At 40.9% G+C, this 13,040-nt stretch overlaps 1 protein-coding gene across 8 annotated transcripts in view; it reads left to right on the top strand.

The window, feature by feature from the left end:
- Positions 1-421: 421 nt before the first annotated feature.
- Positions 422-13,040, top strand: part of NCOA6 (nuclear receptor coactivator 6) — a 38,093-nt gene continuing 25,474 nt past the window's right edge. For 6 of the 8 annotated variants that reach the window (XR_003537483.1, XM_027704757.1, XM_027704753.1 and 3 more), the window contains exons 1-6: positions 422-527; positions 5,689-5,840; positions 5,944-6,217; positions 9,091-9,246; positions 9,803-9,925; positions 11,337-11,465. Coding sequence is in view for 7 of the 8 variants with exons in the window: in XM_027704757.1 (XP_027560558.1) it covers positions 5,983-6,217; positions 9,091-9,246; positions 9,803-9,925; positions 11,337-11,465 (643 nt within the window). In the remaining variant the exon portion in view is untranslated. Of the gene's footprint in view, positions 528-3,675; positions 3,785-5,688; positions 5,841-5,943; positions 6,218-9,090; positions 9,247-9,802; positions 9,926-11,336; positions 11,466-13,040 lie in introns of all 8 variants that reach the window. The other 2 variants (XM_027704752.1, XM_027704754.1) reach the window with 2 other exon arrangements.

Genomic DNA, 13,040 nt, shown 5'->3' with positions numbered 1-13,040 from the left:
GGCTCGGAACGTGCTTTTGGAATGAGCTTAACCTGAGCCGGTTTAGGCGCCTGCTTAGGATGAGCTGAGGGGCATTCTGGTTGTGCTGCCTTCTCTTTTCTGAAGATTAATTTAATCTAGATGTGTTTGTCTTAAGAAAAAAATACATTATTCTAGATAAAACTTGCCCTGTTTCATATAATAAAATGTTATTTCCAGGCAAAGGGAGTATTCCATTTTCTGTCTATAACGAAAGGCTGATTTTTTGAGATCCTCAGTTTTGCTGTTAAAATCCAAACATAGTAACATGTGCTTTTTACATTACTAAGGAGAGAGTTTGATTTGGTACAAAACTGCATATTAAAAACGGAGGTATTCACCATTATATTTGGTATTTTTGTTGTTTTGCATCATTGTCTGATGAAATGTGGTGGTTTTCTTTCAGGATTGCATTTTTGGGAGTTGCTGTTTAACCATGTTTGCCAGTCTGGAATTACCTGAAGACCTGTTTCACACCACAAAATACTAAAGTTGTGGAATTTGTTTTGGTAGGTAAAGTAAGCATATGATGCATCTAAATACTTCTTGTCCTTATACATTCTCCCTTACCTGTGCCACTGGTGGGCCCTTGTCTTCACTGCAGGGCTGAGCTGGGGTTAGGGACATTTGCCATCAGGTTTGTGGCTGTTTCCAGACCTTCCTCCCAAAGAGAACAATTGAGGTGCATTTGTGGTGCTATCCCTCTTTATTACCAAAGTTTGAAATTCCAAATTACTGGAACTACCCCTGGTTAAGTTGTTTCAGAGGAAATTTTACTGCATGTTTAATTATTTTTATTAGTTTATTTTTAGGTATTCTTTCATGTTACACCAGTGATTCTTAGCCTTATTTAATCTCCTTGTGTGACAAAATGACATTTGCCTAGAATTTGTTTAAAAGTCTTTTTTTTTTGTTTAGAAGTCTATCTTTGCCAGAAATGATGTCATTTTAATCTTTGTGTCGTGGAAGGGTTGTGGGTATCTAGGTTTATTACTTGTTCAGATTTAACAATTTAACAGATCACTATGCTGGCAACAAATGAAACAATTGTAGGAGGATAATGTGAACAAATCTCCAATAGAAACAGTGTTATGATCAGTGTTTCTGGGTCTTATAGGTACTTTAAATGTAGCCTGTGTGACTGTGTGTAAGTACATGTTATGGGTTGAAAGCCATCCTCTCAGCAGTATTCTGGCAATGCTGAACCTCCTCTGCCTCCATCATGAAAACCTCTACATATTTTCCCACTGGCACCTAAAACAGAGGAACCAGAAAACATCCAAGTGTATTATCCAAGTCATGCTGTTTTCCTGATTTTTTTTTTCTAATAAGTTCCTTGAAAACCCTTTTCCAGGGAAGGCAGAAGTAAGGAAGGTTCTGTATCCTTCAGAGATTTTGTTGCTACTGCTGTCCAAGACTTTTTCTTCTCACTGTCAGTTCTGGGTTCCCCAAGGGATTTAACTGTAACCTCATTTCTTCCTCTTCCTTGTTGCAGCTTTAAATAATGGTCATTGTGGGGATGAGGACTCTGTTCAGTGCTAACTTGTGCCATCTGCTATTGAAGGGCTTTAGTCCACCCTTCTTTCTGCTCTCACCCTTCCCAATATCTTGTGTAATTTGGAAGAGTACTGTAGAGTAGGATTTTAGTACTTTTTATTTAATTGGGCTCCCTGCATATTTTTTTTGAGAGAGTGCATGTTCTGATATGATATCAGTTGTGAAAGTGTTTATTTTGAATACATATAAACAGCTTGTAAATCAATAGACTGTGGGACAGGTGATCTAAGAAAGCATTAGTTTGGTTTGTGTGCTTTGTGTCATGTAATATGTAGGAGAAATCAAGGCAAGAGATTTCAAGTTCTGTTTAAGAGACAAATTGACATAAGTTTGGGTCATTTGAGTGAATCTTGGGATGAGAATACCAATATATCAGTTGGGTTTTTTTTTCCTTTGTGTTTTTTTCACCCTAGAGACCAGCACTTCCATCTGGTGGTGCTGGCACTCCAGAGCCTCCTGGCTTTCCAGTGCTCAGCTGCTCCCCAGTTAGTGACAACTGCCTGTTTCAGATTTTGCTCTAATCCCATCTCTCCCGGGGACTGGATGGGATTTTCCGAGCCTTGCCCAGCCGTGTGGTGCTGGGATTGTTGTGCAGGTGGCCTGTTGATGTCAGGCTGGTGGTGGGGGACAAACTGCCTTCGGGGCTTCCCGTGGTGAGCGTGGGACCCAGCTGTCCATCAGCCCAGGATTTGACTGTGACATCTTTCTATCCTACAGGAATTCTTCCTCTAGAGAGTCTCCGTTTTGCAGGTTTTAGTGGGTCAATTGTTTTATCTATATGCTGAGTGTACCTGGGAGCTCCAGGCTCTAGCAGCCCAAGCTGTGCTCTGCACCCTCAGGTGGGGCACTCTGGTCTTCATGGGCCACCCCCTACCCCCAAACGATACTACAGGTGGACTTTGGCCATTTGTCTGTTATTTGGCTACTTATCCCCACCTCTCTTACTTCAGTTAGGTATTTTTAATAGTTAGGCTGTACTGAATAAGACCAACTTCATAATAAATGTCATAACACTTGTTATGCTGCAGTAGCTGGTCCCAGACCAGGTTCCTGAGTAGATGGTTGCCGTGTGGTAGCACTGGACTTGCTCTGAGTTTCTAGAAACAATTGTATAATGAGAAATGCTGATTTGGAAACTCTGAGGGGCCAGGTGCAAGGACAGGAAGGAGGCCATGTGTGCTCTTTGAAGGGAGGATGATGGTCAGAGACTTTTTTGTGCTGCCATGTAAGCATGAATGCATGAGTTCCTGAAGTGTGCCGTGGTTCTGCAGATCAGTTCAGGTGTGATTCTTACTCATCAGAATGACCAGAGTTTTACCTGGGTGTGCTCATGCTGAAAGCTTTTTGTATTTATGTGGAAAAGTGTTGAGGGAAGGTACACGCTAATTATGATCACGTACAGGCTCAGGATTTATGGAGGTCAACCCTATAACCAGGAGATTACAGAATTTGTTAGGACAAGGGATGCAGCTGGAATTTATTTGCCCCGAGATGGATGACGTGCCGTGTGCTGCCTGAAGACGTTGAAAATCATTGCTTTCTCCTGTCATACTTGAGATAAATGATACCTCAATATAGGAACGGACTAAATTGCATGTGTTTGAGAGGAAGAGAGGGCAGATGGATGTAGCAGAGATCCTGAGGAGCATAATGTGAAGAAAAAATGCAAAAGGAGCTATAGCTACTTGTTCTGATCCAGAAGGTAAAATTTAAAGCTCAGTCTTCGTCTGTTTCCTTAACTCACGATATCCTTGCAGTCCTGTGATTCTCTGAGTCAATGAAACAAAGCCTGTGGTCCTTTGGGATTTAGCAAACTCTATTCTAATAGTGTTTATGAAGGGCCATAATTTCAATAAGTTGTGTCAGATTTTGGTACGTTGAGATGAGGTTGATGAAATCTGGTCTAAGCTGCAGCATTTTCATGGATTCTGTAAAACCATGATTTAAACAGTCTGGGAGTCTTCTGCTCTTTCACAGAGAAGATGGAGGCTTCAGGCACTTCCATTCAAAAAAAGATTGGAAATGTTTATGCTCTTGTAGATAAACTCTTATTTCTTTGGTGTTAGGGATTGTCAGATGTACTCATGTTTCTTGCTGCAGGTGCAACACCCCATCACCTCCAAGTAGGTGTGCTTTTTCAACACATAAGAGCCTGTATATTGAGCTTAGATTTCTCTTCCTGAAAAACTTACTCAAGATTTTCAGATAAGTAATGTTCTATGCACTTTTCTTAAAAACACAGTGCTTGTATTTCACAGGATGCATTCCTTGCACAGAATGGCTGTGCTTGATCATTAAAAGTCTGCTTGTGTAGGATTCCCAGCTCCTCTCTCCCTGGAGTCAGTGGATGTGGAATGAAAGATGTAGAAGTGCTCTTCTGCTTGGTGCAAAGCCTACTTGGATAAGGAAGTTTCCTGTTCAAGAAATTATGTGTGAAAATCAATTGAAACAGCTTTTCACAGATTCCTATTAATTGTGATTCTCATTTTCTGAGCACCTGACATGAAACTGAGGGTTTGACTTAATGGAGGTGGCAGACACTCAGAGCTGTAATTTAGATACAGAGCTGACAGCAAGGAGTCTGAGAGAAAAAAAAAACATTTGCCTGATAATGAATTTTTTTAAATTTATGTCTCTCTTGCCTATCTTTAAAATTTCCATAAGAATAATTGTGTATGAAAGCAGTATGAAAATAGATCAGTGACTGTGAAACATTTTAGCTTAATTTCTGTTACAAGATTGCAAAAGAACTTGTGAGACAAAATTAGCTGTATTTTTAATCTGAGGTTTGAGTCCTGTGAGGATGAGGGCTGGTGCTGCAGGATGAGAGGGTAACTCTGTGTGAAATAGGGGATTATTCCTTAGTCCTGTTGGCCCGTCTGGTGTGAGGGAGGGTTGCAAGGGAGAAAAAAACACATGTTTTGTAAAATCACAGTGAGTGTGTGCATAGAAACCTGACCAAAAGATGAGGGGATTTTGTAACTTCCAAGTCCTTGATTTTTCCTTTGTAATATTTTCCCTTCAGCCATATTATGTGTGTGTGCCAACAGAACAGTGCTGAATCTGAGCTTGTCTAACATTGTTAGATTTTTTTTATTAGAAAAGGCTGTCAGTAGTATCTACATCTCACCTTTAATCTCCAAGTTGTGGTTTTAATTTGCTTTGGGAACTTGAACCTCTGCCAAAACCCCAGTCTGTATCCTATTCAAGGGTATGTTGTTCCAGACTAAACCTCGTGGGTGGGTTGTGCTGAATACCCACAGCTTTGGAATGATGAGGTCTTGACAGTCCTGGCTGGTGAATGAGTTCGGTTTTGGCAGTGGTGGTCAGGAACAGGTCTGTTTTTTGGGTTTGGCATCAGCTTTGACTGTTGGTGTAGATGGTTTGAATCTCTTAGCAGTACCTGCAGAGTGTTGAGTGTTAGAGCAGATGTCTCACCTGGGAAAGGAAGTGCCATAGCCATTAGAATGGCCTGTGATGGAATGAGAGAATGTGTATCTTAACTAAACATTAGTGGTGTCCACTGTAGGTTTAGGGATAACTTACCATAATTGTACTTCTGTACACGTAACAGCTTAGGTTACTGTCATAATGTCAAAACTTATTGCCAAGTCTAGACATTTTATAAAGTAAAAACCATCAGGTGTGGGACTTGACTTACTGAATTCATTCTTATCCAAGCCTGATATGGTGGCATGGGGAGAGTTGTATGCTGCCACAGGGGGAGCAGATTTCAGGTTGTAATGTGCAAAAGCAGCTGAAAATACCTAAATCTTTACAAACTTTTAGAAAGTAGGCATAGTATGCCTGAGATTTCTCTGAGTGTGAGTGAAGTGTTTGTCAAATGCTACATTTCTCCTGGTAAAATGTGCTGGGACTGTCCTGCAAACTTCACACTTATTGCACCTTCAATCTCTAAAACTAAATTCGGTGGTTCTTCCTATCTTTTTGTAATTAAACTATTGCTGTGAGTCTTACCATTCCCTGGAAGTTGGGCACTGCAGCATTGGTACTGGGTGCTTGCTTGTCCCCTCTATGAAATGGGGAGGAATGTAATTCATTTTCCTCTGATTTTTTTTCCTTTACCCTCCTTTCTACCTGACTGTCATTTAGATCAACTGGAATACTTCTCAAGTCACGTGCAGCAGGATTCTGTCAGGAAACACTTCCCTTTGTTCTTGTGGAGGAACAGTTTGGATGCTGCCATGGCCACCATTTTCAACCTCGCTCAGTTTGTCTCAGAGAGCCCAGCATGGGGTCACCCGGTAGGTTTTTCTCTCAGTGATTGTGTGTGCCATTGAAAGCAGTTGTTAATGTCTTTACATGATTATTATTATACTTATTATAATTCTTTTTTTCCCTTCCAAGCATCATGTTGACAACTGACAGGCTCCCATTGTTGGAACAATGGTTTTGGATGATCTGCCTAACTTAAAAGATACATATGCCTCCTTGTACTCCTCAGCTATGGAAGACTTAGAGGTGGATTTTGATTCAGGACTGGAGGAAGATGAACTGAAACAGGAGGCTGCTCCTGGGGATTCCACGATCTTTGTAGCTTTTAAAGGAAATATAGGTGACAGAGACTTTGAGCAGAAACTGGATACCATACTGGAGAATGTGCCCGGCCTTTTACACATGGGTAATGTACCTTCTTATCATTTTTTAGCTGTCCCCAAAATACTTATTTATGTCGTCATGGTGCTTGCACAAATAAATAGATTATATTGGGTTTGAGTTACTTAGTTTGTAATGAGATTTGTTGGGATTATTCTTGGTGAATTTGGGAGTTTTCTTCTCAGAAACGCAGACTACAAGTGTCTGCAGCTGTTTTGTTCAAAACTCGTCTGGTTAGCGAGTTCATTCATTCCTCTTCAGTTCCTGTGTTTTACTTGGGTTTTTTCTCTTTCATTTCCCTCCATTACACATGGCTGTGTTATATGAAAGGGAAACCAGACTTGTCCACACAGGAGATGTGTTTTGCTGCCCAAACCACCCAATTTAAACCCCTGCAGTTCATCTGAGAATGAGTTCACTCTCAGGTACTGTTGGTTGAGGACATAAGTGCCCTTTTGCTGCTACCCTGACCTACCCTGCGTGATTGATTTTTTCCTGATGGGGGACATGCAATGCTCTCACATACCCCTGTGTGCCCCCCAGCTCTGCAATCAGCTACTTAGCAAGTTAGTGATAACAGGCTTTTTGGGACATCTTTTACCAGCACATCTAGATCTGGCAAAAGACATTCGTCCACTGTCGAACATCTTTGCAAAGGGCCGTAAGCTGATTACTGATAGCTGCTCATTTAGGTAGTCTTGTGTTGTTTTCAACAATACCAAATACCTTTTCAGAAAAATAACCCATTACTTCTGAATAACCAAACTCCATTTCTTTGTCACTTTGTTCTTTCCTTTCCATTTTGTCCATGTAGTCAGCTGGCGTCAGTTGTTGGGTCCTTGCTGTTGTTGCTCAGGAAGATAGAAAAGCTGGGATAACACAAAAATACTATGAAGAAATACCACTGGTTTGAGCTGTATCTTTCAAGCAGTTGAAGTAGATATAAGCTAACAGATAGCTACTGGTGTGAAGGGATGTGTGTTAATACTGTAGATGAATTGTGTAGTTTCTGAATGGAAATGACTTTAATCGGGAGCTGTGCGGAGTCCTGTTGTTATATAGACCATCTTGCGCTGAGTTTGTTATGAATATTAGTGCCAGGATTAATAAACATGAGTCAGACCTCAGCTGAGAAAGCAAATTTTTAAAATCAATGTCAAATTAATTTGAAAATTACCCATGTGACAAGTTATTTAAACTGATTCAGAGCAAAATAGGATATTCTGAATGTGGAGTTAGTAAATAACGTGGGGATAGTCTAGGCAGATGCAGTGTTTCAAAACTGAGAAACTAGGGTGCAAATACAAAGAAATACCAAAACTGATAATGCAATTTTTGTGTGTAAAATATTGGAACATTAATAACAGTAAATATAGGATTGTTCAAACCTCCACAAAAGGGGATTTTAAAACTCCTCCTGTCATGTTTCCAGCAAAAACCACGTTTATAGGTAGAACAAGGATGAATTTAATAATTCCATTACTGTAGCAGCAGGAAGGCTTGGTGAATTAGTGAAGATCAAGAGATTTCTAAATAGGAATGAGGTATTGGCATTCTTAACTGACATGTTCTTTAGAATCTAAAGGTTAGCAAACTTTTAGTAAATCTGGTGTGGAAAATCTGATTTTACAAACTTTTAGTAAATCTGATGTTACAGTGGAAGAACTGGCTGATGAAAATTTGGCCAATGCTTTTGGTTTTCAGAAAGCTTGAAGCTGGAAGTTTATAATCCTTTATTAGGAGTATGTTTTAATTTTCCTTAAATGCATTTTGTAGCAATCATTTAGGTAGGTATCACTTTGGATAATACATCCAACATGACTGCCCAACCTTTTTGCTGTTACTTTGAAAACTACTGATCTATGTAGAAACACTCATATGTAGAACAGGTTTTCAGAAAACCTGCAACTACATATTTTGCATGACTTTAATATGCTTTTTGGCAGTGAATTTAACATACTCAGAAAACTGAATAATATAGTAGAAAATAATGAAATATTGCTAGGACTCTGTTGGCACTGGTCTTGTAAAAAATAAAAAAGATGGTTGCACAAGCATTTGTAGAGCAAATATTTCAAGGATTTCATTCCTGTAGTCAGTTTTTTCCCGCATCCATTTGGTTCACGAACAGATTTTCTGTATCACTGGGCTGGAGCCTCTCTGCTCTGGAGCCAGGCTGGGAGAGCTGGGGGGGTTCACCAGGGGAAAGGAAGGCTCCAGGAGACCTTAGAGCCCCTTCCAGTGACTAAAGGGACTCCAGGAGAGCTGGAGAGGGACTTGGGACAAGGGCCTGGAGGGACAGGACAAGGGGGAATGGCTTCCCACTGCCAGAGGGCAGGGATAGATGGGATATTGGTAAGGAATTCTTGGCTGTGAGGGTGGCGAGGCCCTGGCACAGGTTGCCCAGAGAAGCTGTGGCTGCCCCTGGATCCCTGGAAGTGTCCAAGGCCAGGTTGGATGGGGCTTGGAGCAACCTGGGATAGTGGAAGGTGTCCCTGCCCGTGGCAGGTGATGGGACAAGATGAGCTTTAAGGTCCCTTCCAACCCAAACCTAATACATGTAATTATATGAAATCTGTTTTAGTGGATATTTTCTTATCTTTCCAAACTAGTTTATCCACAAAATATTTCAATTTTTGAGTAATACTACCAAGTGATTATGTTGGCTATTGCATTATTTGGTTAGTTTTTTTATTGCTAATATTTGGAAAATCCCTGAAGTGGTTTGTCAGCATTGGTCGTGTTTTTCTGTGCAGGAGAAATCTCCTCTACCTGAGACTAACCACTAGCAATTTTCAAAGCCAGTGTTTCAGTTTTTTCATCTCTTTTAGCCAAGTTATTTCATCATACATATTTGAAAACTGCCTTTGCACTGACTCTGACTGTTTTTCTGTTAAGAATCCAACAAGTTAAAAGTGCAAAAAATAGAACCTTGGAACAGCGTCCGTGTCACCTTCAATATTCCCCGGGAAGCTGCCGAGCGGCTGCGGATCCTGGCTCAGAATAACAACCAACAGCTTCGAGACCTGGGCATTCTCTCAGTTCAGATTGAAGGTATTTCACACGAATTTGCTTCCAAAGATAAAATTTAAGTAGACTCAACAAGCTATTTTGCATACTTGGTTAATGTTGCAAAACTTCCAAGTTCCCACTTTAGTGTCAGTGAAAAGATAGCTCAAGACTTCTATTTTTTCAAGAAAAAAATTTAATAATAATAAAAATGGAAGCTGAGAATCCTCTGGGCATCAGGAAACCGCCTGAAAAATGGTTTTTTGAGTGTTGGGTAGCAAAATGTGCACTGATTTTCTTTCCCTGTCGTTTCATATGAGGTTTTCTTTAAAACGAGTTTTCAGTGGATTTCACAGTTAAAATATCCATTCTGGACAATTGTCCAAGAGCACCCTCAGAATGAAACCAAGGACAGGTGGTGCTTGTCATGGCATTTGTTCTTCTTAAAACTGAAATCCAGAAGGGTAGTGTGATGTGTGTCCTAACATATAGGTGAAGTCTGTTCTTCCTTCCTTGGCATTTTTTAAATGTCCTTCTGCAAATGTCTGTTATTCTGCTTTTCTGTCTCCTTCTGCTCACCCAACCTGCGTGTTACTTTTAGGGGAAGGTGCCATCAACTTGGCTCTGGCCCAGAGCAGAAGCCAGGATGTCCGGATCAACGGGCCGCTGGGAGCAAGCAACGCCGTGCGGATGGAAACCGGCTTTCCCATGCAAGGGGGGCAAGGTAAAACCCCTCAGGGTTTATCTGTGGAGCTTTAGACACTTAGGAATTTGTTACTGAGCTAATCATGACATTTCCCTGGCTATAGCAACTGTTGTTTGCGGAATTCTACTTGCCATTTTAATTAATGTGTGTTCGTGCTTTGTGCTGTCGAACCATGTCCTGCATTATGTAAACTAAATTGTTGGCTGCATTTTGTCCCACAAATATTGGAGTGATTTTGGTGGGGGAAACTGGTTTGTTTTGGGGTTGGTTTTTGGGTTTTTTTATGGTTTGGTGGTTTGGAGTTTTCTTGGTTTGGTTGGTTGGTCGTTTTGTTTGTTACATAAGACCTGTTAAAGCAGACGAGTCTAGTGTAGAGAATTCACTTGGAAATGGGCACAAAGTCTCACTGTTCTGTTTGGCTCCCTTCATGGAAACGAGCACAAGCATTTATTCAATGTACAATAATAAATCCATTAGAATTATGGGAAGGCCAGGACACTGTCATTGCTACTCTCTCTTTATTTTCTGATAAACTTTCAAGATCTAGTCATAGAGAAGGAATTTTTGTGAAGAGATGTAGTTTCATTAAACTCTACATTTTATAGCATTGTATATGCATAAGGAATTTTTAACTACAAAATTCAGATTTTACGAAGAGTTTTTACAAAGAAGCTACTGTATAATTTATTTTAGTAGCTGAATCATAAAGCTAATTAGTTAATATTTTAGTTAATAGGATTTAAAGCAATTTAAAAAAAAACAGGAGCATTTTTGGTCAGTTTATGTAAAATGCATTTGTGGCTGTTGATGAGAAGGCATGGAAGGACATTGCAACTCTGTAGAAACCTGATTAAATGGTAATGAAATTATTGTGCTTAACAAAGAATGTAAAACATTTAAAGAAGGGCTCTACTCTCTACTGTGTCAATCATGACCTTCATTTACTGTCTGCAGGCCAAACAGTGTAAATATAACAGCAATAACAGGGCAACAGTATCAATAATTTTATAAAATAACAGTCTGTGGAAGTGAAACATTGAATTTTTTTCTCTCTTGCAACATCTCAGTTACTTTCTAGTTTCAGATTTTGCAAAAATCTGAGTTACATCTATAACTTTGATACGGTCTTGTGACTTGATGACTTCAGTGGCAAGTCAAGCTCAGGTTATTTCAGTAGTGTTTCCTTTTATATCTTTTTTAAAGGTTTGGTGTTAAAGCTTCAGTATGACCTGAACTTGTTTGTTTGATATCAAGGAATCTGAGCTTTTAGACAGAGGTGTGTCCTCAGGTTATTTCAGGCAAACAATTCTTGAAGTCTAAATGTTTTATTGATGAATATATTTTTTTTTTTTGGTTAAAAGAAAAAATCTAAAATTCTCTTCTATGTAAAAACTGCAAGACTTGATAATTTCTATGTTTATTTTTTAAGGTTTAATAAGAATGAGCAATGCTACAGCTGTCATGATGTCCCAGGCTGGAAATGTGCCCTCCTCTATGGTGGCAAGTGGTGCTAGTGCTGAGCTGCAGCCACGAACACCTCGGCCTTCCTCACAGCCAGGTGGTAAAACTTAGTTACAGTACTGACCTGAAAATGTTCTTGTATTTTTATTCTTCAGCACACAGACTTGAGCATGTACCCATGTGAGCACTCCAGAATTGTCCTGGGGCATTTTCCCTGCCCTTCTGGGAGCTACTTTCTGAGGAACCCTCTCTGCCCCTATTAATTTGTTAAAACTTTTCAAATAATTTGGATGCCTAGTAAGTCACCAGCTTGCTTGGTATTTTGTGTTGAGCAGTGGCAGTGGTATTTTTCCAGTTGAACTGTTGTGACTGAGCTTTATCTTTAGCTAAAGGTAAGAGAAGGATTGGTTCAATGAGGCAGGAATGTTTCTGGTAAGAAGCAAATGCCCCAGACTGAGCACAAATGCTTTTCAGGAGGGGTAGGTAGACTAGAAGTTTTAGGATTGGGGATCTGGAGGGTGTGAATATTTAGGGTTTGTTCTTCACAATTCTGATAGTTCAGCTTATTTGTATTTTAGGACTACAGAAAAAAGGTGCGGGTTATTACTTGTCCCTCCATAAAATGGTGGCAGTCCTTGTCAAGTTCTGTAGAGTTTTTTGTTATTTATTCTTACAGATAGCATAAATGTTTTAAGTATTCTGTGAATATTAGTGTATGATAGTACTTATTTTTTTAACTGTTAGGAATAGCCCTAACAAGTGAATTATACGTACAAACTGGAGGATGAGAGGCTGGAGAGCTGCCCTGGGGAAGGGGATCAGGTGGTTTGGGCTGAGGGCAACTGGAACAGGAGCCAGCAGTGCCCTGGCAGCCCCAAGGGCCAGCCCTGTCCTGGGGAGCATCAGGCCCAGCATCGCTGGCTGGATGAGGGGGGTCTGTCCCACTCTACTCTGCTCTGGGGCAGCCTCCCCTCAAGTCCTGAGGGCAGTTTGGGCACCTCAGCACATGAAGAACATCAGAGGGCTCGAGTGTGTCCAGAGGAGGGGGACCAGGATAGGGAAAGGGTTTGAGGGCAGGACTTAGGAGGAGCAGCTGAGGCCACTCGGCCCACTGAGCTCAGAGAAGCCAAGGGGTGACCCCATCACAGTCTGCACCTTCCTCACAGGGGGCAGCGCAGGCAGGGGCTGATCTCCTCTCTCTGGGGGACCAGTGATGGGACACAAGGAGGTGGAACGCAGGTGCATCACAGGAAGTTCAGATGGGATATTAGGAAAAGGTTCCTCACCCAGAGAGTGGTTGGTCCCTGGAACAGGCTCACCAGGGAAGTGGTCACGGCAGCAGGGTTGCCAGAGCTCAGGGAGTGTCTGGACAATGCTCTTAGTCCTGTGGTTAATTCTAGGTGGTCCTACCAGGAGTGGGGAGTTGGACTCGGTGTCCTTATGAGTCCTTTCCAGCCTGAGATATTCTGTGATTCTATAGTTCTAAGTGTGTAGAAGGCTCACGTAAAACTGTAGCAACAAGCACCGTGGAACTGTCGAGCTGTATTTTAGACAGTATAAGTTGATAAGACTTGGCTTCCCAGGACTCCCAGACATTTTAAAAACTTCTAAAGCATTGTCTGTTGGAGAAATTGGAAACTGGAGTGTGACATTTTATGCGGAGTAAGCAAAT

This window comes from Neopelma chrysocephalum, unplaced genomic scaffold, assembly GCF_003984885.1.
Source record: "Neopelma chrysocephalum unplaced genomic scaffold, ASM398488v2 Primary Assembly neopelma1_286, whole genome shotgun sequence".
Classification (NCBI taxonomy): domain Eukaryota; kingdom Metazoa; phylum Chordata; class Aves; order Passeriformes; family Pipridae; genus Neopelma; species Neopelma chrysocephalum.
Note: the sequence above shows the minus strand (reverse complement) of the source record. Positions and strands in the feature narration are given on the sequence as shown.